The 26856-nt window shown below is 37.5% G+C and overlaps 1 protein-coding gene across 8 annotated transcripts in view; it reads left to right on the forward strand.

Moving 5' to 3' along the window:
* The window catches only part of ENAH (ENAH actin regulator), a 195388-nt gene that overhangs the window by 124070 nt on the left and 44462 nt on the right, over positions 1-26856 (forward strand). For 4 of the 8 annotated variants that reach the window (XM_036900853.2, XM_036901054.2, XM_057507810.1 and 1 more), the window contains exon 4: positions 23017-23073. The exons of the other annotated variants lie outside the window; for them this stretch is intronic. In XM_036900853.2, coding sequence (XP_036756748.2) covers positions 23017-23073 — 57 coding nt within the window. The remainder of the gene's footprint in view (positions 1-23016; positions 23074-26856) is intronic. 8 annotated transcript variants of the gene reach the window in all.

The raw sequence follows: 26856 nt of genomic DNA on the forward strand, positions 1-26856 counted from the left end.
ACCTCTTCTTTACCTTAATTTGCCTGTAAAGACATTTTACTGTTGTTTTTTTCCCTCTGAAAAATAATTCACTCATCACTTGAGTGCATCTATATGCAAGGGGAATTAGACTCAGATTTTGTTTCAAGAATTCTTCTACTCTTGTAGGGGAGATAAGGCATAGCTGTAATCCAAAAGAGAAAGTCCTCTGTGGTATGCATTAAATCCTCTGTGAGTATAGGAATGTGAATGGGATTCTTTTCACTGGAGCACTTGGGGAAGTTTAATAATAAGATGGCTTTTTGAGCTGATTTTGAAAGATGAATAAAATGTAGTCATGTGGAGGTAAGGGGAAAGGCCTGTCAGGTGGGGGAATAGTATAGGAGTTATAAAAGTGGAAATAAAGAGCTCTATTTGTAGAGCAGGGAATTGCTGATTGTCCTGGTGGGGATAGTCAGAAAGGTAGGTCTGATGGAGAACAACCTGTGAAACTGAACGATAGCTATTCAGTGTACATGTTTGAGCAAATGGAATCATGTGAACAAACCATCCTTTAGAAAGCCAGCAGTGGTTTGAAAAGGGAGTTACTAGAGGCTGCGAATGAAGCGTTAAGTTGTGAGTGGAGGCAGAGATAGTAAAAATAGAGAAGAAAATTCAAATGGGGAAGAGATTGTAGTGATGGAAACAGGAAACCAATATTGTACTTGTACTTCATTCCCTAAGGTAGCTTTTTTCCTGGCTATCCATTTTCACATGGCAACAATAGACATCTCTGGGAAAACATCAGTATTTATTTGCAGGTGATAAGGTACCTGAAATTATTTCTGCTATATGAAGAAAATCAGTAGTTTGGGAGAAAGGAGAAAAATGTAAATGTAGTTTAGCATAAATTTGAATTTTTTTCTGTGAATTGAGTACACGTTTTAGAATGTTAAATAGACATAATTTTTTCTTTAAATAGCTCACAGTATGGCAAAAGAGACTCCATTTATTTTTATTAGACATTAGAATGAAATTAAAGAATGAAAATATTAAGTCCACAGTTTAGTAATATATTAACAGAGTTAACATACGTGTCTTAAATGAATGTCCTTTTCCTTCATAGGTAATTCTGTGTAGATTAGAATAGTGATTTTCCATTGTTACCCACAAAACTACTACAAAACAGCTGAAGTAGTTGTGAGATAATTTTCAGTGTTTGGAAAGCTAAATAATAACATACCTGATATTTGGTATTAGAGAGTTATACCTAATATGTGCCAAACACACATTAATATTTCAGTTGAGCTTCTTTGGGACTAAAACTTACCTGCTCTTTATAGAGGTACTTATCTAAAACCAATCAACAGTTTTAATTAGCTATTGACATTTTAGGAATTTTGGGGTCTTGTGATTGTGTCAAGGTACTGATAACAAAAGTTTAAATAGTCCTAGTACCTGAACTGAACATGACCAGTTAAATATGATTACTTTGCAAAGGACAAAGATTAATGATAAGTACAGTTTCCTTGGACAGGTTCACCGAGTCCAAGGAACTAGTTAAAATAATGACAAGGTTTCTAGCCCTTGAAAGGCTGACTCACCAAATTAGGCTTCTGGTTCTTGTGCCCTACTGTTGTACCTCAGCCCCCATTTTCAGCCTCTCTCCCAGCTGTTCTCAACCAGAGTTCCATGGCAGAATTAAGCATATGTGGAAAATGAGTTGGGTGACTGGTCTCTTGAGTCTCCCTGAGGGTACATAGCTATTTTTCACCTACAATGGATTCATAAAGGCCAATTGGAAGCCTGCTTCTTTGCCTTGGCCTCCCTTTGTGCCTCGCACACAAGAACTACCTGGAAGTTTTGGTGTGAATTGGGACCAGAAAATGACTGGATTAATGCAAGTGATCCTTACTTATGTATCAGGCCCTTCTCATTTGTTCAGTGTACTGTTGTTTTCTAATATTTATAGTGACTAATAATTGAAATTATTCTGTACCTAATTCTTGTAACAGGAAGGTCAGAATGAACATTTAATTGTAGCTGCTACTCTTAGTTTACAAACCTCTTCATGAACAGGACTCATTCCTGATTACTGTCTACTTGATTGTTCTCCATAGTCTCATTTTCTTTTGTGCTAAACCAGATGTAGAATCAGAAACCTTGAATTTAAAGCCCTAACCCAAATATTTAAAAAGTGTTGTCCAGGACCCTTGAGGATCTCTTTGAGACCCTTTCAGGGGTCTGTAAGGCACTCCTTTTTCTTCATTATACTTTGACCAAAACAATATCCAGCCATCTTCCATTAAGCCAAACATTAAGAGATTTGCAAAAATATAAAACAGTGTCATTCTAATTGTTAGTATTTTTTATTTGGAAAATAATTTTGTGTTTTGGGAAATACTGAAATGTTATCTATGTTAATATGTAACAGCTTTTTAATAGTCATTTTAAAAATGAATTGCTAGAAATTAAAACTGAAAAAATTTATTTAATACAACAAATAATGGTAGATATGACCTACATAAACAAAAGCTCTTCAGGGTCTTCAATGAAGTTATAAGAGTCTGAGGGGGTCCTATGGCCAGAACCTTTGAGAATTACTGTCCTAACTTAACCAAGGAGAGCTATTACAAACAGGATTTTCTGATGTCTTTTTATCTCTTTCAGGCAGCCTAGCAAAGAAATCTTGTTTGTTGTTTATTGATTGGATAAGTTTGTTTATTCCATGAGAATTTATTGTAGATATTTACTATCTCTTCAGTGTAGGATTTTTATCTCTTTGACATAAGCCTGGCTTTGCTACAACAGAGAAACCTTTCTGCCTGTCATTGTTATTTCTTCTATTTCTGTTTTTCATCTTCTTTCCCCCCCTTAAAGATGAATTCATGGGCATCTGGACATTCTTTGCCAGTCATAGAAACAGACAAAGATTATTCTGAATTCCTGTCACCATCATCATCTATCAGTGACAGGGAAAATATAGGTCTGGTGGACTTATTTCATGCTGGATGTGACCATCACCTATCCAGCACTGGTAACCATCATTGCTGTTTCTAGGTCTGTCTGAGGTTTTTCTGGTTTCAAGTTACTTGGTCCATTTGTAACTTCTTTTGTAATTTTCATAATTATGTTAAAATATATGAATTACTGTATATCCATGTAATATGTAAATTATGTTTATAATAAATGAATTTTAAAATATTTTCACCCATGACTTCTAAGTTCCTGATCACTCACTGTGTGAGAAGGCTGCTTTAACTTGATCATAACCAAGTCTAATGCTGTATTTTTCATGAACATGGCCTTAGTCTTATGTTATAGGACTTAGGCTATCTTGTCTTGCCCCAAGTAGAAATGATTAGATGACTAAAAGAGATAGGTAGGATTTTTCTGATAAATCTTCATTTTATAATTGATAGAAAATTATCTTAGTCTATAGTTTATTATTATAGATGGACACTATATTCTGTCTGCGTCTCATTGTCTCTGCTTCTCTGGCAGTTGGGTATCTTATAAAGTATTGTCTAATACAGGTCTAGTGGTGACTCAGTTCTTTTCAGGCCTATTTTACAATAAGCTCGAAACTTAATTAATGGTGCTACAGTGATCTAAGACTGTCATCCATGGTTATTTGCATGTTTTCATGTATGAGAATAGTAATTTGTATCAGTTCTTTACTTGTATTCCCAAATTTTAATCATATTTATTGCTCACAAATTGAGGAAGCATTTGCTGGATGTTAAGCAGTCAAAAATTGTGAGACCTTTCTGTAGGACTTCTCATCTTCATACAGGAATGCAGGGGGTAATGGAAACTTTAATAGAACAGAATCCATCTTTCTGTAAACTGATGATTAGATTAGAGGTGAATTGCCGGCATGACTTTTCAGTGAGGCCAATTAAAACACATAGTGGCAGCCAGACTTGCCCAGTTTTCACAGCTTCATTCTGAACATGTGTCCATAAGCCATGTGAGATGGTATGCCGTCAGGTTGTCTGTGTCTGTGTTCACTAAGAGTGTGTGCACCTGGGTGCAGTACCTCTGAATTAACATTGAGCACCCCTGTTTTTATGATCTAGGTAAGATAGAAAAATTCTAAAGATTTTATTAAATTAAAAATTCTAAAAAATTCTACCATCTTTTGGAAGTGGTATTAAATAAGGTATCTTTGAAATCAGTATTTCATAAATAAAGAGTATCATTGATATTGTTTCATTAACCTGTAAAAATTCCTAAGGGGTAAGAAGAAAAGCCACAATAAGTGGCATTATTTGTACTCCTAATATGGTACTATATTAGATGCTATGAGAGAAACAAAATAGTAATTAAAGATGAGCTGAAGGAGCTGTTAATTGTGTGGAGATTAGACATGATCAGGAATATCTGTAAGGCAATCTTAAGTACCAAGAATATCATGGAGTAGTAATTAGAAAGTGGAATGAGCAGATACAGCCAGCTACTCAGGTAACCAACCAAGAATAGTTCTTACAAGGTAGGCCTGCTATTTCTGTGGGCTTTTGTGATTTCTGAGATGATGCATGATTTCTGTTTTCTGGGATTTTCAGGGTATTTGGCTATGACAGTGCTGTTCATGTAGGGAGAAACACATTGTTATTAAGTGGCTCCTCTCCAAATACTGTCCTGATCTTTACTGTGGTAATGCTATACTAAACACAAAGAATTACTTTTTCTTATTCAGATGTAGTGTCACTGGTCCCCATGGATTTAAAATTTTCTGTAAGCCTTAGAATCATACGTCCCCAGTTTGAAGATACTGATGGGGGATGAGTAACATTAATTCCTGGGAAATGGGTCTCAGGTTTCTTCTGCAGATAATACTTGGGATGGACCTTATATTTACACAAGGTAGGGTGGATTTTTGCATACCTACTGTTGCATGCACCAAATAACCTTGCACTAGCCTTCTGTTGCTTTTAGAACAAAGTACAGATTGCTTAACGTAACTTAGTTCCTTCAGGATCTGGCCCCTCTTAACTCTGCTTTAATATACCCCTGCATCCAGGTCCTTGCATCTTCTTTCTTGCACCAAATCTGTTCTTTTTTTCAAAACTCTTGAAACTTTTCCTTTCTGGACTGTAAGTAAATTTGGCAGAACCAAAGCTAGTGGCAGTGCTCATGCAGTGACACTTGCTAGCAGATTTTTTTTTTTTTTTTACTTTCTGTAATTTATTTTGGTTGTATAAATTTCATAAGCATACACTAGTTGTCTATTTCACATGCACCCTGGCTCTGTTTTTTTTCTAATTAAGGTATCATTGATAAACACTCTTACGAAGGTTTCACACGAGCAACATTGTGGTTTCAACATCCATCCATATTACCAAGTCCCCCCTCCACACCCCATTGCATAGTAAGATACTAGAGTCATTACTTGTCCATGCTGTACTAGCAGATTTTATTTGCTCATAAAAATCAGAATATTCAAAGTATCTCTGCTGACGACCAAAAGACACATAATTTTTTAATGTAGCCTAAAATCCTATTAATTAGACCAAGATGTGATATAGAAACAACTCTCAAGTATGTTAATGCAATAATAGTAATATGATATATAGTATTTTTTACATGAATAGATGTTTGTCTCTAGGATTTTGTTCTTAGGAAGCCATAGCTATTTTATTACTACAGATGGATACTATTCTTGTGGGAAATCAGTTTGAATTGTATCAATTCCCTTGTAATAAATATTTTTGCCTCAGTGTGTATAGTACAGTTTTATTTTTCAAGTACCACATCCCAGATAGGAGCTAGGTTTTAGGACTCTGATATTACCACATTGTCAATTGGCCCAGCAATTATTCCTCTGCCAAAATTTACCTATTTATTAAAGCATGAATTTGAGCAAGTGTTATATAATGACTTGCACATCAGTGTTGCTCATTCATTTCATCTTCTGTGAACAGTGTTGGTGTGACTCCTGCAGGCGCTTGTCTCCACTTGCTTAAAAACAAGGTCAACATAGGATTGTTGCTTGAGGATGTACAGCCAAGTGACCCTTCTAAAGACACCGCCTGTTTTTTAATGTCACTCCTCCCCTTAACATAGCCCTTGTGCCCTGCCTCCTGATGGCTCTTGGTGGTAAGGCTTAGGGACAGGATTTCTTCACTTTGGAAAGTGTCAATGGACCAGGCCTTCCTTGCTTTTTTTTAAATTTTATTATTCAGTTATCATTGATATACACTCTTATGAAGGTTTCACAAGAAAAACAATGTGGTTATTACCTTCACCCTTATTATTGAGTCCCCCATACCCTCTTGCAGTCACTGTCCATCAGTGTAGTAAGATGCCACGGAGTCCCTATTTGTCTTCTCTGAGCTACACTGTTCCCCGTAATGCCACACACACCATGTGCACCAATCATGATACCCCACAATCCCCTTCTCCCTCCCCTTTGGTAACCACTAGTCCTTTCTTGGAGTCTGTGTGTCTGTTAGTATTTTGTTCCTTCAGTTTTGCTTCATTGTTATACTCCTCCACAAATGAGGGAAATCATTTGGTATTTGTCTTTCTCTGCCTAACTTATTTCACTGAGCATAATACCCTCTAGCTCCATCCATGTTGTTGCAAATGGTAGGATTTATTTTTCTTATGGCTGAATAGTATTCCATTTTGTATGTGTACCACATCTTCCTTATCCATTCATCTACTGATGGACACTTAGGCTGCTTCCATTTCATGGCTTTTGTAAATAGTGCTGCAGTAAACATTAGGGGTGCATATCTTTTTGAATCTGAGAAGTTGTTTTCTTTGGGTAAATTCCTAGGAGTGGAGTTCCCAGGTCAGATGGTACTTCTATTTTTAGTTTTTTTGAGGCACCTCCATATTGCTTTCCACAATGGTTGAACTAGTTTATATTCCCACCAGCAATCTAGGAGGGTGACCCTTTCTCCACATCCTCGCCAGCATTTGTTGTTTCTAGTCTTTTCTGTGTTGGCCACCATAACTGGTGTGAGTAGAAATTTCATTGCGGTTTTTATTTGCATTTTCCTGATAATTAGCGATGTGGAGCATCTTTTCATGTGCCTGTTGGCCATCTGAAATTCTTCTTTGGAGAAGTGTCTGTTCATATCCTCCACCCATTAATTTTTTATTTTTTTTTATTTTGGTATCATTAATCTACAATTACATGAAGAATATTATGTTTACTACGCTCCCCCCTTCACCAAGTACCCCCCACATGCCCCTTCACAGTCACTGTCTCTCAGTGTAGTAAGCTGCTGTAAAATCACTACTTCTCTGTGTTGCACAGCCCTCCCAGTGCACCCCCCACACTATACATGCTAATCATAATGCCCCCTTTGTTTTTTCCCTGCCCTTATCCCTTCCCACCCATCCTCCCCAGTCCCTTTCCCTTTGGTAACTGTTAGTCCATTCTTGGGTTCTGTGATTCTGCTGCTGTTTTGTTCCTTCAGTTTTCCTTTGTTCTGATACTCCACATATGAGTGAAATCATTTGGTACTTGTCTTTCTCCGCCTGGCTTATTTCACTGAGCATAATACCCTCTACCTCCATCCATGTTGTTGCAAATGGTAGGATCTGTTTTTTTCTTATGGCTGAGTAATACTGCATTATGTATATGTACCACATCTTTATCCATTCATCTACTGACAGACACTTAGGTTGCTTCCATATATTGGCTATTTTAAAAAGTGCAGCGATAAACATAGGGGTGCATCTGTCTTTTTCAAACTGGAGTGCTGCATTCTTAGGGGAAATTCCTAGAAGTGGAATTCCTGGGTCAAATGGTATTTCTATTTTGAGCATTCTGAGGAACCTCCATACTGCTTTCCACAATGGTTGAACTAGTTTACATTCCCACCAGCAGTGTAGGAGGGTTCCCCTTTCCCCACAACCTCACCAACATTTGTTGTTGTTTATCTTTTCGATGATGGTGATTATTACTGGTGTGAGGTGATATCTCATTGTGGTTTTAATTTGCATTTCTCTGATGACAAACGATGTGGAGTATCTTTTCATGTGCCTGTTGGCCATCTGGATTTCTTCTTTAGAGAACTGTCTATTCAGCCCCTCTGCCCATTTTTGAATTGGATTATTTGCTTTTTGTTTGTTAAGGTGTGTGAGCTCTTTATACATTTTGGATGTAAATCCATTATTGGATCTGTCATTTATTGGATCTGTAGGGTGCCTTTTTATTCTATTGATGGTGTCCTTTGCTGTAGAGAAGCTTTTTAGCTTGATATAGTCCCACTTGTTCATTTTTGCTTTTGTTTCCCTTGCCCGGGGAGATATGCTCATGAAGAAGTCACTCATGTTTATGTCCAAGAGATTTTTGCCTATGTTTTTTTCTAAGAGTTTTATGGTTTCATGACTTACATTCAGGTCTTTGATCCATTTCGAATTTACTTTTGTGTATGGGTTAGACAGTGATCCAGTTTCATTCTGTTACATGTAGCTGTCCAGTTTTGCCAGCACCATCTGTTGAAGAGACTGTCATTTCCCCATTGTATGTCCATGGCTCCTTTATCGTATATTAATTGGACATATGTATTTGGGTTAATGTTTGTAGTCTCTATTCTGTTCCACTGATCTGTGGCTCTGTTCTTGTGCCAGTACCAAATTGTCTTGATTACTGTGGCTTTGTAGTAGAGCTTGAAGTTGGGGAGCGAGATCCCCCCAACTTTATTCTTCCTTCTCAGGATTGCTTTGGCTATTCGGGGTCTTTGGTGGTTCCATATGAATTTTTGAACTATTTGTTCCAGTTCATTGAAGAATGCTGTTGGTTATTTGATAGGGATTGCATCGAATCTGTATATTGCTTTGGTCAGAATGGCCATTTTGACGATATTAATTCTTCCTAGCCAAGAGCATGGGATGAGTTTCCATTTGTTAGTGTCCTCTTTAAGTTCTCTTAAGAGTGTCTTGTAGTTTTCAGGGTATAGGTCTTTTACTTCCTTGGTTAGGTTTATTCCTAGGTTTTTTATTCTTTTTGATGCTATTGTGAATGGAATTGTTTTCCTGATTTTTCTATTAGTTCATTGTTAGGATATAGGAAATCCACAGATTTCTATGTGTTAATTTTGTATCCTGCAACTTTGCTGAATTCTGATATTAGTTCTAGTAGTTTTGGAGTGGAGTCTTTAGGGTTTTTTATGTACAATGTCATGTCATCTGCAAATAGTGTCAGTTTGACTTCTTCTTTACCAATCTGGATTCCTTGTATTTCTTTGTTTTGTCTAATTGCTGTGACTAGGACCTCCAGTACTATGTGGGGAGAGTGGGCATCCTTGTCTTATTCCCGATCTCAGAGGAAAAGCTTTCAGCCTCTCGCTGTTCAGTATGATGTTGGCTGTGGGTTTATCATATATGGCCTTTATTATGTTGAGGTACTTGCCCTCTATGCCCATTTTGTTGAGAGTTTTTATCATGAATAGATGTTGAATTTTGTTGAATGCTTTTTCAGCATCTATGGAGATGATTATGTGGTTTTTGTCCTTCTTTTAGTTGATGTGGTGGATGATGTTGATGGATTTTCGAATGTTGTACCATCCTTGCATCCCTGGGATGAATCCCACTTGGTCATGGTGTATGATCCTTTTGATGTATTTTTGAATTCGGTTTGCTAATATTTTGTTGAGTATTTTTGCATCTACGTTCATCAGGGATATTGGTCTGCAGTTTTCTTATTTGGTGGGGTCTTTGCCTGGTTTTGGTATTAGGGTGATGTTGGCTTCATAGAATGAGTTTGGGAGTATTCCCTCCTCATGTATTTTTTGGAAAACTTTAAGGAGAATGGGTATTATGTCTTCTCTGTATGTCTGATAGAATTCCGAGGTGAATCCATCTGGCCCGGGTGTTTTGTTCTTGGGTAGTTTTTTGATTACCGCTTCAATTTCGTTGCTGGTAATAGGTCTGTTTAGATTTTCTGTTTCTTTCTGGGTCAGTCTTGGAAGGTTGTATTTTTCTAGGAAGTTGTCCAATTTCTCCTAGGTTTTCCAGCTTGTTAGCATATAGGTTTTCATAGTATTCTCTAATAATTCTTTGTATTTCTGTGGGGTCCGTCATGATTTTCCTTTCTCATTTCTGATTCTGTTGATGTGTGTTGACTCTCTTTTCCTCTTAATAAGTCTGGCTGGAGGCTTATCTGTTTTGTTTATTTTCTCGAAGAACCAGCTCTTGTTTCATTGATTTTTTTTCTATTGTTTTATTCTTCTCAATTTTATTTATTTCTTCTCTGACCTTTATTATGTCCCTCCGTCTGCTGACCTTAGGCCTCATTTGTTCCTCTTTTTCCAATTTCGATAATTGTGACATTAGACTACTCATTTGGGTTTGTTCTTCTTTCTTTAAATATGTCTGGATTGCTATATACTTTCCTCTTAAGACTGCTTTTGCTGTATCCCACAGAAGTTGGGGCTTTGTGTTGTTGTTGTCATCATTTGTTTCCATATATTGCTGGATCTCCATTTTAATTTGGTCGTTGATCCATTGATTACTTAGGAGCATGTTGTTAAGCCTCCATGTGTTTGTGAGCCTTTTTGCTTTCTTTGTACAATTTATTTCTAGTTTTATACCTTTGTGGTCTGAAAAGTTGGTTCGTAGGATTTCAGTCTTTTTTAATTTACTGAGGCTCTTTTTGTGGCCTAGTATGTGGTCAATTCTGGAGAATGTTCCATGTGCACTTGAGAAGAATGTGTATCCTGTTGCTTTTGGATGTAGAGTTCTATAGATGTCTATTAGGTCCATCTGTTCTCGTGTGTTGTTCAGTGCCTCTGTGTCCTTACTTATTTTCTGTGTGGTGGGTCTGTTCTTTGGAGTTAGTGGTGTGTTAAAGTCTCCTAAAATGAATGCATTGCATTCTGTTTCCTCCTTTAATTCTGTTAGTATTTGTTTCACATATATTGGTGCTCCTTTATTGGGTGCCTATATGTTTATAATGGTTATATCCTCTTGTTGGACTGAGTTCTTTATCATTATGTAATGTCCTTCTTTATCTCTTGTTACTTTCTTTGTTTTGAGGTCTATTTTGTCTGATACTAGTATTGCAACACCTGTTTTTTTCTCCCTGTTGTTTGCATGAAATATATTTTTCCATCCCTTGACTTTTAACCTGTGTATGTCTTTGGGTTTGAGGTGAGTCTCTTGTAAGCAGCATATAGATGGGTCTTGCTTTTTTATCCATTCTGTTACTCTGTGGTTTTTGATTGGTGCATTCAGCCCATTTACATTTTGAGTGATTATTGAAAGATATATACTTATTGCCATTGCAGGCTTTAGATTCGTGGTTACCAAAGGTTCAAGGTTAGGTTCTTTACTACCTTACTGTCTAATGTAACTCACTTCTTGAACTATTATAAACACAGTCTGATGATTATTTCTCTCCCTTCTTATTCCTCCTCCTCCATTCTTCATATGTTGGGTGTTTTGTTCTGTGCTCTTTTTAGGAGTGCTCCCATCTAGAGCCAGTCCCTTTAAAATACCCTGTAGAGGTGGTTTGTGGGAGGCAAATTCCCTCAACTTTTGCTTGTCTGGGAATTGTTTAATCCCTCCTTCATATTTAAATGATCATCGTGCTGCATACAGTATCCTTGGTTCAAAGCCCTTGTGTTTCATTGCATTAAGTATGTCATGCCATTCTCTTCTGGCCTGTAAGGTTTCTGTTGAGAAGTCTGATGATAGCCTGATGGGTTTTCCTTTGTAGGTGACCTTTTTCTCTCTCTGGCTGCCTTTAATCCTCTGTCCTTGTCCTTGATCTTTTCCATTTTAATTGTTATGTGTCTTGGTGTTGTCCTCTTTGGGTTCCTTCTGTTGGGATTTCTATGTGCTTCCGTAGTCTGAGCAACTATTTCCTCCCCCAGTTTGGGGAAGTTCTCAGCATTTATTTCTTCAAAGACACTTTCCATCCCTTTTTCTCTCTCTTCTTCTTCTGGTACCCCTATAATGTGGATATTGTTCCTTTTGGATTGGTCACACAGTTCTCTTAATAGTCTTTCATTCCTGGAGATCCTTTTAGCTCTCTCTGTGTCAGCTTCTATGCGTTCCTGTTCTCTGGTTTCTGTTCCATCAATGGCGTCTTGCATCTTATCCATTCTGCTTATAAATCCTTCCAGAGATTGTTTCACTTCTGTAATCTCTCTCCAGATGTCATCCCTTAGGTCTTGTATATTTCTCTTCAGCTCTGTCAGCATGTTTAATTCTTTTTCAGGGAGACTGGTTAGGTATGTCTCTGCAGATCCTCTCTCCGGTGTTGTCTGAACTATCTTGGACTGGACTAAATTTTTTTGCCTTTTCATAGTGATAGCGGTGGCTGTAGGCAGGTTGCGGGTGTGTCAGCTGGGAGAAGAAAGTCCTTTCCTGCTTGCTGGATGCCTTGCCCTTCTCTGCTGCCTGTGTGCATTACCCGCACTCCTGGAGCAGCCACCGGGTTAATCCCCTAAGCTGCTGTGGGCGGGGCCTCCGTCAGAGCATCATGGAGCCCTGTGGGGAGTGGCAGGTACTCCAGGTGCGCTCCTTTGCAATAGCGGCGCCCCTGCCGAGCAGCTGTGTACCAACAGCGGCCTTTGGGTCTGGCCCAGGTGATCGTTCATTGGGCTGGGATTCTGGTTGGCTTCTGGGAGCGTGGGTGCTCCCTCTGGCACCGCTGCACGTGTGCGCGGGCCTCTCCCACACGGACCTCTCCTGGGCTCCTGTGGCGCCACTGCCACCGGCGTGTGCGGGCCGCACCCGGGCTGTTCGGTCGCTGCTGCTGCGGGCTTGCACGAGCCGCTCCCTGTTCCCTCTGGTGCCGCCGCCCTCAGTGCGCGCTGCCACTCTCCCACTATTGGGCCCATGTGTCGGGGTCCGTGCCAGTTCAGGAACGACTGGCAGGCTGGTTAGTGCCGTGAGGGGCTTCACAGCTGTGCTGCCGGCCCAGGATTTAAGGCGCCTAAAGTTCCCTGGGATTCCCAGCTGCTGGCTAAGTATGCTGGGACGACTTCATCCAGCTGTGGCGTCCCTGTCTCTTTAAGACTTGCAAAAAGCACTCACTTTTCTTTTGTCTCAGAGACACCAGTTGTGGGGACCTGCCCACAGGTTTTGCTTTTCTGTCTCTCTAATATCCAGCACCCTGTGCACCTTGTGTCTGTGCTTCGGGTGCGGATTTCTAGAGCTGGTTCTTTAGCAGTCCTGGGCTTTCACTCCCTCCCCATTTCAACTCCTTTCTTCCTGCCAGGTTCTGGGGTTGGGGGGCGTTCGGGTCCTGCCTGGCCGTGGCTTGTATCTTACCCCCTTCGTGTGATGTTGGGTTCTCGCAGATGTAGATGTATCCTGGCTGTTGTACTGCATCCACTGGTGTCCCTCTTAGGAATAGTTGTATTTATTGTATTTTCATAAATGTATATGTTTTCAGGAGGAGATTTCCACTGAACTACTCATGCCGCCATCTTCCCGTGATCCCCCCTCCACCCATTTTTTAATAGGGTGATTTGCTTTTTGGGTGTGTGAGTTCTTTATATATTTTGGATGTTTAACCCCTTATCCGATATGTCATTTACAAATACGTTCTCCCATACTGTGGGATCAGGCCTCCCTTGCTTTTTGAAGAAGTGATTTTCTCCCAGAATCTTGTGGAGTCTCAGCTGTACATACAGTCCATTAAAAACGTCAAGTCTAGATTTTCTGGGTTATTTCTTTATATTATATTGAATTAGGTTTTATAGGAACCCCTACCTTCCCCATCACATATATCGTGTTTTTAGACAATTTTATTTCCCTGACTTTTGTCTAAATATTTCTGGAATTGTATAGTTCTCCTGCTCCTTTAGCTATGAAATTAAATGTAGATTCATTCATTCTCCTATTTTATTTGCATTATCTAGAAGGACTAATGTTTGTAAAGGTCCTTAGATTACAGTGAGCACATAGTATAATTTCAACGAGTTCTGTTCAAGTTGCATCAATCCTATAAAAAACAACTTAAACAAATTTGTCAGTTGCTTTATGCCAAGCTGGGAGTGCAGTTTGCTTGTAATAGGAAGGTAAATATGGCACAGATACTACCTTTGAGTATCTTGGAGTCTAGTGAGGTGGACAGCAGGCTCAGAACAGATAACAGAAAGTAATAATTGAGCAGTCACTCACAGTAAACTGGAAAGACCTTATGCTCTGCCAGTTGGCATTTGGATTTATAATGTGTTTCCTAGGCTTTTGCTGGTATTCAAGTTTGTTTCCCCCTTCCTCTGTTTTGTTTCATTTTGTTTTTAAATAACAGTGAGTTACTGCTGTGTTATATCTTATTTTTAGACTGAGATTTAACCTGATAAATATCTGATGAAGAAAGTAGAATAAGATAAGCCTATAGATTTAACTAAAAAACTAAAAATATAATTTTAAATATGGTAATAGGTATTATGTACACAGTTTTTCTTAAAAAGTAGTACTTAATTAACACTTCTTGAGTCTGGAGACTGGGAACATGACACTACTGATTTAAAGTTTCCTTAGTTTTTATAAATTTGGCAATTAGGTGATGGCTTTTTTTTTCTTTGTCTGAATATACTGATGTTTCATCTAAGTAATATACCATCCTGTTTGAATTGGCTTACCAAAATTTATGACCTGCTGATTATGAGACAATGTATTTTTTTAGAGTGGTGAAATAAAGATATATATCATTATGGATACAGTTAAATTTCAGGGACTGAAGTTATATTTAATTTGTAGAACAAGTTTAATTTTATTCCTTGCAAATAGCCCACACCAATAACTTTACTTATATTAACTCTATTTAATAAACCCCATGTGAGGTGAACAAATCCAGTTTATTTATGTATTTGACAAAACTTTTTTCCCCTTGAAATACAGTTTGTATAAAATACTGTATTTGTTTCAAATGAACAACTTAGTGATTCATCAATTATATATAATTACTAAATACCTTGGTACCATCTGTCTGCATACAAATATATGCAATATTATGACACAGAAATAATTGCTGGGCTGATTGACCATGTGGAAATACCAGAGTCCTAAAACCTAGCTCCTGTCTGGGGTGTGATACTTGAAAATAAAATTGTATTATACACACTGAGGCAAAAATTATGAAAAAAAAGTAGCTCAATGTTATGAGCTATATTCCCTATGCTGCACTTCCATCCCTGTGACTAAATTATAATTTGAAGTTTGTACCTCTTATCACCTTCACTTGTTTCACCCGCCCCACCCCCCCAAAAAAAACCTATTCTTTCAATAAAATTTTACACACCTTTGAATTTCAAAAATCAAATTTAGCCATCTTCATTATTTGAGTATTAGTTGTCTTGTGTTTTTTTTTATAGAAGTTGCTTCTTGGTCTCCCTGATGAACTGTCATGAGTTAGTGCGCTGAGGAAACAAGAAGGCCGGGGGAGGGGGGGCGGGCGGGAGGGGGGCTCCCGTGGGGGAGGGGCAGCTATCCCGGTTTAACTGGCACAGCCCTGCTTTTGATGAGCCATCCGGAATGGGTGTGTGTTCAGAGTCATGACCTAAGAAATGCCTTTGGTTTTCGTTCCTGCTGAAAAACAGTCTGATGGTGGGGGCTGCCTCTTGCCTTCCCGGGGCAGCTTAGAGTCCGATTTGGGGGGGCCATCCAGATTCTGGCTCTGCAGACCTTGGGGTCACTTCTTCACTTACATTAATTGGTATTAATTAATGGGGTCATTTCCTTAATTGTTTACATCCAATTGTCTTGTCAGAAACAAGAGCCATTTAGATCCCTCCCTGACCAAAACTGCTCTCAGTAATAGAACCCCAATTTCGAGCACAGCATTTTGTTTTTCAGGTAAAGATAAGGTTTTTTTCCCTGATTAAGATGTCATGTGATTATTATAAAAACTTCAGCAGTACAGAAGACCATAAAGAAGAAAGTAAAATTACCTAAAATCTCCCATTGGGGTAATCCTGCTTTACTACTTTCACAATGGAGAAGTGAGAGGTGGTCCATGTTTTCAGCTTTATGTTAAAACTATTATGGGAGGACAAGCACAAGCCCAGCAGGCACTTCTTTTCCTCAACAGCTTTATTGAGCTTTATTTACTTTGCATACTGTGCGGTCCACCCTCTGAAGGTGTGTCATCCAGTGGCTTTTAGGGTATTCAGAGTTGTGCAGCCATCACTACAGATGGTTTCAGAGCATTTTTATCACCCCAACCAGAGACCCTCTGCCCTTGAGCTGTTATTACTGTCCTCACCCCACTTGCTATTTCCCAGCCCCTGGCAGCCCGAATCTGCTTCCTGTCTCTGGATTTGCTTGCTCTGGACTCTGTGGGTAAATGGGCCCATATAGTAGGTGGCCTCTGTGACTGGCTTTTCCCTTAGTGTGATGTTGCCAAGACTCACCTGCCTTGTAGCCTGTGTCATACATGGCACTTTGAAAATTCAATCATAAGAAGTGTCCATGTACCTAGGCGTGCTCTGTAAGTTTTAACAATTGGCCTTCTTGTTTTAGCAAAGTTGGGTGAGTATGGTGTACCTGAATGTAATGACTGCATCTTAACATTTAAAGAACGGATTAAAAGCAAAGAGCCTTTCTCAGATTCTTTAGCTTAAAAAAAACTCAACATTTTAAAACTTGGTAAATTATAGCAGAAATGTGTAGTAATTTTCTATGCCAAATTGAACATAAATAGAATTGAATTTGTGAAATCTCTGAAGGTTATCCTCTTACTCCTCAGGTTTTGTTTTCTTGTCCAGAATTGCCCTGCCTTCCTTTCCCCCACAAGAACATTAGTTTAGAAACTTCATTCTTTTTGGTTCTCTTAATTCCTTTTCTCACAAAAGTAGGAAAGAACTTTTTCTTGGAAGTCTCTGTATTGTACTTTTAGAATGAAAACACTTTCCTTTGTTAAAAGTTTCAGCTCTTTATGTATGGATGGGGGAGTAAAATTAGGTGAGTTCCCTAAAAATCTGAGGCATCCTCACGTCGTGGAATGCACCCCCACCCCAAATGAGCCTTGCCCATGGAATTGGGTGCCTGTACTGTTTACCCACCAACTTCAGTTTTGTAGGCTGTCATTGGTCTTATTTTCTCCCTGGCTCCTACTTTCTTTCTTGTCCAAATAGAAGTTTGGACCACTTTGACTAATTTAAATGTTGTATTAAAACTTTTCTCCTAAATCTTTAGACATTCTTTTTATTCCTTAGAAATATTTATTTTATATTTATACTTATCTCCTTCAGATTTTTGAAGTGGCTAATAGGAAAAAAATATATGCTGAAATTTGAAATAGGAAAAGAAATTCCTAGTGAAGGAGGGAATAATATTTATCTTAGGTATGTGGGGGTCAAGTGACTCCAACTGAGTATCCACTAACTATTGTAGAAGGAAGCCTTGCAGCTGCCCAAGAGAAGAATCTCATAGGCAGAAGGCATGCACATGTGTGCAAGGCCTTGTGTGGGGAGAGCATGTATATATAGCACATCTGAGAAATTGAAAGACCAGTGTCCCTGGAACGTAGAGAGTGACAAAAGTATGAACTGGGAGAGATAGGCAATGATCACACCATAGGGAGAAGGCACTGGATTTTGATATTTATCTGAAGAGCAGTGGGAAGCAATTGAAGAGCTTTTAGTAAGGGGGGTTATTTATCTGTGTGAGAAACACACTCACTGGTCCAAACTCAATGAGTGGACATGGAGACAAAGAGAAGAGCGGAGCAAGGCTTTAATGAAGGTCTTGCAAGATTGGGTATCTGGTGAGCAGGCCCACCGGAGGCCGTTGGAGCCAAGTAATTTATTCCCTAGTACGCAAGTCCCTCCCCTGGTTCCTCATTGGCTGAGTACTACAGGGTTCACATTCTTTCCCAGATGTCACCTAAACCAATTATATCCACATTGGGCCTTCTCTTACATTTGTCTTAATTTCATTGGTAGGTTTAAAAAAACACAAACAGGTATAGCCAGGCCCTTACCTCCACTCTCAGCCTGAGCAGCTTCCTGGCATATTTTACACCAGGTGGCCCTTTGTTAATTCCTTACTGTTAAAATGTTTAAACCTCCTGGTGGGAATAAATCACATTTGGGTTTTATGCTTTTTCTAACGTGGTTTTGTATAAACTGCCTGACTGCTGTGGGGAAGGAAGGAGGTACCAAGACTGGAATGGGCTACTTAATTAGGTGATGTCTATTACCTAATAGGTGATGGCTGGTGGTCTCTTAATGTTTTTTAGCTTATCCCCTAATGCATATAGTTTTAGTTTATAGCATATATATATATATGTTATATTATATATATATTATTATATATATTATTATATATATATAATTATATATATATTATATATAGCATATAGTGTTTATAGTTCATATATATGTACTTGGGTGTTGATGACTGCAAAACATAAAAAAATAGAAATGTAAAATGGATAAGAAAAAGGTGAAAAGAAATAGAAGTGCTGCTGTTTTTTTCCTCAACCCTGTTATGTTTAGCATTCTGGGATGTATGTATCCCACCTTGAAGTCTGTTAGTCTAAATAAGAGGTCATGGATTATGAACAGTGGCAGTGGAGATAATTGAGAGAGAAATTAGGAGTTGCACTAACGATTTGGAAATAGGTTAAGTAGTGGAAAAGAGAAGGAAGGGGCGAGGAGGGTCCTAGGTTTCTGTTTGTGTGACTGAAGAGATAACAGCTCTGGTCAGAAAAACTCTAGTAGAAGCTAATTGCTTTTGTTAAAGCAGCCTTCTACCTGATGTGCTGTAGTTTCTCTGAGCAATACTTACTGGTGCCTCTAGTAACCAAGGGTTGAGGGCCAGGACAGCAAGTGATTTGATGGCAGGTCTGTGCTCAGGAAAGCAGCAGAGAAATGAATATGGGACACGGGTTACTCTTGCATCTCGAAGTGTTGGTATAGGACAGGATTGGGAAGTTGGAGGCCCCTCGACTTGTGGTTGACTCTTCATGTTTGGTTTGCTGGAAGCAGGCAGTCATTCCACAACTAAAAATAAAGGGCTTACAAAACAGATGCTGGGCTAAAGAGCACATTGAGACTACTGCTCCTCAAGCCTAATGAATTATCAGCAGCTTATCAACTGTTAACAGTCATTTTCACATTTGTTTAGAAGGGAATAAAATACATGTGAGGCCATGAATTGGGGAATGTTAAAAAATTGAAGAGGGACAGGGGACCCCATCATATATACAGTTTTGCCTAATTCAGTAAAAAAAAAAAAAAAGAATTTCTATATGGTGGTATTTTTTTCATGCATGCCTGTAGATGGATGATGCCCCATTTCCTGAGATAAAATGATTTTCTTTCATTTAAGAACTATATGTATTATAAAACAATTTGAAAATCTTTTTAAATGACACTTATAAAATGCTACTATCACTCTGAACAAAATTTACTGTTTGTAATTCTTATGTGTCCTAGTAGTGCCCTGCAACATAATCTATTTTTTTCAGCTTTATTGAGGTATACTGACAAATGAAATTATAAGATACTTAAAGTGTACATCATGGTGATTTGATATATATATATGTTATGAAAGGATTTCTCCTATCTAGCTAATTAGCACATTTATCACCTCCTACAGTTATCTTTTTTTTTTTGGTGAGAATGTTTAAGTTCTCTCTTGGCAAATTTCAATTCTATAATATTGTTAACAACTATAGTCACCATGTTTCCATTAGATCCTCAGACTTTAATTCATTTTAGAGCTGAAAGTTTGTACTCTTTTACTAACCTCTCCCAGTGTCCCCCAACCTACTTCCAGTCTCTGATAACCACTTCCCTACACTCACTCTGTTTCTGTGAGTGTGGCTTTTTTAGATTCCCATGCAAGTGATACCATGTCCATCTGTGTTGTTGGAAATGGCAGGATTTCCTTTTTATGGCTGAATAATATTTCACTGTGTGCACACATGCATGTGTGTACACACTTACTGAATCTTCTTTATCCATTTGTCTGTTGACAGACACTTAGGTTGTGTCCATATCTTGGCTATTGTGAACAGTGCTGCAGTGAACATGGGGGTGTAGATACTTCTTTGAGGTCCTGTTTTATTTCCTTTGGATATATACATGGGAGTGAGATTGCTGGCTCATGGGGTGTAGTTAGTTGTCTTTTTAATTTTTGTGGATCCTCCACCCTGTTTCCCAAAGTGACTGTACCAGTTTGCATTCCCATGGTGCCTGTGTTTGAATGCAGCCAGCCAAACCAATGCACTGTCTTCCTCTGTTCTGGTCTAGATTCTCTGGAGCAAATGTGAGCACATGTGCTTTCATCCTGTCTCATGTGTAAGTATATAAAATAGAACTTTGCAATCATGAGGTTACCTGAGGGCCATATTGATGGTCAGAGGTATGCACGCTGCTCATTTGGCTGTTGATGCTTGCTCATTCAATAGACCAGCTTTCCAGAGAGTGCAGATCAAATTAAAGCCAGCCTTAAGCAACATTGTCTCATTTAATCCTCAGAAAAAATGCTAAAATGGGTAATCTCCACATTACAAATTGCCTTGGGACTAACTGCTAATAGACAAAACCTCAAATATTCAAAACATGAATGCTTGGGTCTACTGTAGTGATTGTAATAGCAACGAAATACGGTAATGTGGATCAAACCTGAACAGCCTGCCATCTTCTGCTACTAACAACTCACCCAAGGTTTCCACATCTCCTTGCTCATACAGAACACCTAATGGTAAAGAACGTTAAAAGGCGGGGCAGGGGTGGGAGGGAAGCCTGAGGAATGGCTGTTCTATAGACTATGTTAGAAGGAAATGAACAACCATGACGATTATTTTAAGGTCAGAGTTGTGGTAGAGGTGGTCATTTTTCTTCTCCAGAAGTCTGAGAGAAATATTAAATTTTGCTTTTTGATACACCTTTACCTCCTTAGTTTATGCTCTAGAGCCCATCCTTAATTCTCTCAGGCCTACACCTACTTTAATAAGGTGAGTTTATGGAGAAACGTCCTCAGATGAAATGTAAGACATGCAGAGTAGCATTACTAGTCCTAGAGCTGACTAGGTATGATCATCATGTCGTTGGATGCACTCACCCTCTCCGCTGACTACTCTTTCCCCTGGTCCATCCTGCCCCTCCACCACATCACTATTAAGCAGGAAGTGCTCTGAGCTTTGACATGTGGAATATCACTGATGTCCTCCAGAAATGTGAATGGCAGTAGCAATTGTGTACCTTCATCAGGGTTTAGATTAGTGTTTCCTGTGATGTATGGTGTCAAAGTCAGTAGAAAGATGCTTAAAGAGACCAAGTGCAAGAATGCTACCCATCAGCTTAAACTTTGGCAAGATTGGGAGTTTGGGGAGGAAACTTGTTTTGTCTCATCAGTAATAATGGTTTACCTGCATTCTGGCAATTATCAGACGACTTTTTGCCAAAATGATTGGTAATGGAATGTGGCAGTTTGCTGTCAGAGACAAGGTAATTTTTCAGGTTTTTCTTGTAAGTTGTTTTCCTTATCATTTTGTTTCCTTTAAGTACGAATGAAAGAATCTGATGGGGAAAACCTGAAGACTAGGCATGTTTATTTAATAAAGTCTGAATAGTTTTATAAACATTGGTAAGACAGACTTTTTAATTATACACTTAAAATATAATCATTGAAAATTTTCTGAATTACTTATCTCCTTTGGAATGATCTAAAATCAGCTTGGTAGACATTTTATATGTGTACCTGTGGTCTTTCTATGTTGTTACTGTAAATATTGTGCATGTGACTTTAATAATGGATTGGGTGGTTGGAAGTACTTAGCAAAGGTGACATTTATCAATCTGATTTATTTTGTTTGTATTTGAAAATACCTGCTGTATGTGATACTTTTATAAATAAGATTTAAACTTAGATTATATTGTCTTAATTTCTAAATATGATGGAAATATTCTCTTGAATATGTAAGATTTTATTTAAAAAATATTTAAGATGTGCACTTTTTAAAATATAAATTGGCTTGGTTCTGAGTCTATGCAAATTCAGTTAGCATAAACTGTATTATTTAAAGAGTAGTTTTACAGGGAAATCTGAAATACTGTCTTGTTTGCTTTCAAATAGTCTTTCTGAAGTCAATATATTTTTAACCTGTTCATTATTTCTTGGTTAATACCAATGGGGAAAAAAATCCTTCCCATGCTGAAAACATTTATTTAGGATTTTATGAAAAGTAATGAAGTAAAAAGTTTTGAATGTCACTAATGTAATACTGAAAAAAACTAATTTTGTTTTTCCTACCCCAGTTTTGAGTGTCGCCTTGACTTTATATAATCCCTTCCCCTTTTAACAATCATTTCTTGAGTTTTTTTCTCTTAAAGAGAGTTTACTTCATTAATACTTAAGGTAAATTTTAATGTAGATAACCTAAGTATTAAATGGCTATTTAATGGGCTACACATTTTTAATAAGATATTTTGTCAAATATGTATAGATAATGTACATACTGAGAAAAAAAGGAATAAAAAATGTGACTTGGTAAAACAATGAATAGTTTTGATGTTTTTCAGAGTGCAAAGCAAAGGAAGATCGTCCTGTTTTTACTTCAGTGACTATAAACACTAGCTGTTCAGGTTGTTGAAAATGGCTCTGGTCTTTTTCAGCTTGTGGGAAATGAGTTCATCTCATGTTAAGTTAATCTTAAGCATTTCCCCTAAAATTTTTTCAGCTGCAAATTCTCCTAAAATGAACAATATTAGAAGAGGCTAGAGAGCATGAAATTAACTTGGCCACAGATCTTGACTTCCTATGCCTCAGCACCATTTACTTCTTAAAATAAAATTGTAAAACATAAGTCAGTTGCACTCTCTGACTGTATAACTCAGGAAGTAATTAAGCACTAAGTGAATCATTGATGATCTGTGGCTTATTATAGGGTTTTTCCACAAATAAGGTTACACATGACATTTTTTAAAGCTTATGTTAAAGAGGATATTTAACATATAAGTAGGATGTTTTTATTACATTACAGAGCTTCCAGAATGAGGATCTAGATAGGACGTATGTATAAAATACATTCTGAACCTTTCAAAGCACCTTTTAGTTTATGTGAAGTTCTTCAGATGGCCCCGTTGTCCTTTGAAGCTTCTAACACCAAGGTGTCTGTTGCAGCCCAGAGCAAGGTTACTGCTACCCAGGACAGCACTAATTTGCGATGTATTTTCTGTGGTAAGCAACATTATGTTTCCATTACTTTTTCAAGCTGTGGTACATACTACTTGCACATTTCCGTAACTTTTGTTTCTATAGGCCATAGTCTGGTTTGTGGTATTTGGGATACACAGCAAGCTACTGTTTTATGTTGTGATATTTGTTGTGGTTCATGTAGGTGATATGGCCAGCTTCTGGGTTGGCTTCTTAGAATTATTTAGAATTAGAATCTTAAAACTAATTCTTGTTACTTCCAACGTGAATGAGAGGGGATTTTTGATCATTTGTTTTTGTTTTCAACCATTTTGTTAGAGAGCAACCCTTTAACTTAAAATTTAAGGGAAAAAAATACATTGATTTTAATATGATCTGGGCATGCAAATGTGCTTTCCTAGAAGGGAGCATTTGTTTAACTTGAATTTAATGTATAGGTGTACATGTTGTGAGGCCGCTATAAGCTGCTACTTGCTTTAATAGGTTGATTGCTGATTGACAGCCTCCTCCTATGTTCAGTGGGTTATGTATCTGTGGCTTAGGAGTGAGTTTAAGCTGGTACATTTTTTTTTTCACACTCACTTTCATATACACATGTGTATACATACATGTATTATTTTCATGGACAAACCAAGTATGTAACTTAGGCCCTCCAAATTATAGTTAATCAGATACATGAATATTCTTATCCTTACATACGGGTATAACTATATGCACACACACACACACACACACACACACACACACACACATTCTTGTCGGAATTCTTTTTATTCTCATTTGATTTTAAAACTTTGTTTTGAAAACCTAAGTTCTAAGTTCAAAAGTGACTTTTAATTCTTAGAGCTTTTTTTTTTTAACTCATATGTACTTTTTTGGATTCCTGTATACCTTGACTGGCCAGATTATTTTATGAGCAATAAAATAATTAAATGAAAATGCTGCTAATATTTTATATAAACAGTTCAACTGTGTATATGTACTTTATCCATGTAACTCAGAGATTTTGATGTGATTCTTCAGAATTATTGATATATTGTTTCTTTACCTAGAAAGAGAATTATTTTAAATTTTATGTACTTGCTGGTTTAGGCAAAGAAGCCTATGTTATAAATTCCTAAAAATGAAAATTCTAGTGTATTTCTGAAGTTATGTTTTACACTTGCTCCACATGACACAGTTACACAGTGAGCCTGTTGTGCAGTTCTTTATAAATCCCCCTTTCCTTCCCAGATTCCATAATTAATTGTTGCAGATTTTAAATGTTTAATCAGGAACTTTTATTTATTATTTTTCTGCCTCCTCCTGGAGGTTCTTTCAGGCCATCTTTTGAATTAGCCATGAGTTTTATTCATATTTGTGTTATTAGGACTCATTTTACTTCATTTTGAAAAACTACTGGATGTTCTGTACTTTGCTACGTAGTATGTTGAGTTCCCCATGCAGAGGGATAGATGCAGTTTACCCAATTGCAGAGAAGAGCTTGATTTGCCCTTAATAAAGGAAAAAATTTTAAGTTGTAAAATGAGGTATTAAAAAGCAGATTTCCCACATTGCTAAGTTTAAATTTGTATTGTGTATAACAACACCTATTGGTCTTTTAGTCTTGTGTTTTTAAATAGTCTGTGGCAAGGTGTGAAACTAGGTTTGTGACAATTAAACTGGCAGTAAATGAAGCAAGCTTCAGCCAAAACTCAGTGTTGAAGTCAAGATGAAGTGACAGTCATTGCTGGTCGAAAGATTCTATTCTGATTTCCATTGTTTGTAACTACCATATCAACGGCATGGACACATACGTTTTCCTTATTGGAAGCAGTAATTCACATACTTTGCTATATGAATTCTAGCCAAGACAGATTAAGATAAACCATGTCTTTGGCTATGGTAATAAGACAGAGAAAATTTACTCTCAAATAGCTACTGTTCTTTAGGACACTGTAGTAGAAACAAAGAAGCTTCTCTTGTTTCTTCTTTTTTTTTAAATTTTATATATTTCCAGAAGAGAACTGTTAGCCACCACATGCTCACAAGACACTCATTTGCCCACTGGCTAGGAAAGCCTTTTCTGCGTGTTCTGAGAGTACAGATGCTCATTTAGGAATAGGGCATATGTGAGTAATTGTTACATTCCAGAAAATACAGTGGCAACTGACTGCTGGTGCCTACTCTTTGTCCTGCTTTATACTGGTATGGTGCCTTTGGTGTAATTTTACCAACTGTATTTGTACCCAGTAGGTGTTTGACAAAAAAGAGGTGCAGCTATGCCCCTCAAGTTCACAACTGACCAAGAACTCCTAGTTCTTACAGTATATTTACATTATTTTTAAGTGCACTTGAATTTCAATGTGCCTGACACTGTGACTTGACAATATTGATAAAAAAAAAAACAGATTAAGTACAGATGTGAGAAAGTGCCTGTGGGAAGGCTTCTCCTTTGCTGGCCTCCATTTAAAGAAGTCTGTGGACAAATAGCCCAGAGACAAATCACAACGAGCCATGCAGGAAATAATTTTATGAATTATTCTTAGATGAAAATTCTCCCCATTTTAAAAGGATCCTCCTTGTATTTTTTTCTTTTCTTCTCAGCTTCATGAATAACCTGTATTAAATTATTTTTATAATTAATGTTATCAGCCAGAAAAATACTGCCTGCATTTTAAAAACCTCCTTTTAAAAGAAGTTTGCTTATAAGCAAAGTTTTCAACTAACAAAACAAACAAGTTTGCCAAGTTTTTAACTAAAAAAACAAAAATCCAAAACGGTTTCTGTATATTAAGAAGCTTTTTGATTTTTTTGTTGTTGCTGATAACAGGGGATTAATATATTTTTGTATTCATTTTATGTGGTTCTCAAAAATAACAAGACTCTTTTAGGAGCTCTAATGAAATCTATCACTGCAATTGTCATCTAATTTGTCTTTAGAGGACAAATTAAATGATTAAGCTAAAAACATGTGTAAAGAGATGAGGAAAAAAAATGACTAGGTAAGTTCAGATCAAATTATTTGTTTTTCTACACTTGGGATATGCCAGTATTGTATTACAATCTAATAAACCTTGTCCTTATAATTGTGAAGTCTGCTCCACTAGTATGAAGTAGATACTTTGTGCTGTTAACTCGTAAGATTACAGGAGTTTGCTTTAGTACACAGAAGCATTTATTTATTATACTGTTTGTTATACTAGTGGTCTACAAAACACTTTCTAAATACCTGCTTAGGGGCATTTGCTGGCACACTAGAATTCACAGTTATGTAAGCATATCACTACTGATATTTCTCTCCAGGAGAGGAAGGTCTACCTTTTCTTTGTTCTATTGTTTACTGAATTAGATTTCAAGGTCATTCTGTTTTAACCCTAGGCAATGTATGCTAGGCCCAGTATTTATTTCTCTCATTTTATGACACATTTAATTTTTATATCCAATGACATTAAAATGTCCCATATTTAGTGGCATTCTTTGTAAGATGATAAGAATGGTTCTGCATTGTACATGGTGGCTTGGGGATGGACAGTCACTGGGTTCTCATGACAGAACCATGTTGCTTTGAATGCAGGGCTTTTTGTTTGGTTGGTTTTTTAACCCCAAATAAGAAGTTATTAAGATAACCTCTGTTATATTAAAGAGTAGGCTAATTATATGTGGATGTTTAGCAAATGTCTGTTTTCACCAATGCTGGAGATGCCAGGCCGTTAAATAAGAATGGCAGCTTAAATCGGGCAGTTTGATAAATGCATTAGCATACTTCAGTCTAGTAATGAGGTTCTCATGCTCTTTCTCTCCTGTTTTTCATTTCCAGTGTTCTAT

Source organism: Manis pentadactyla, chromosome 9, assembly GCF_030020395.1.
Source record: "Manis pentadactyla isolate mManPen7 chromosome 9, mManPen7.hap1, whole genome shotgun sequence".
In the NCBI taxonomy this organism is placed as follows: Eukaryota; Metazoa; Chordata; class Mammalia; order Pholidota; family Manidae; genus Manis; species Manis pentadactyla.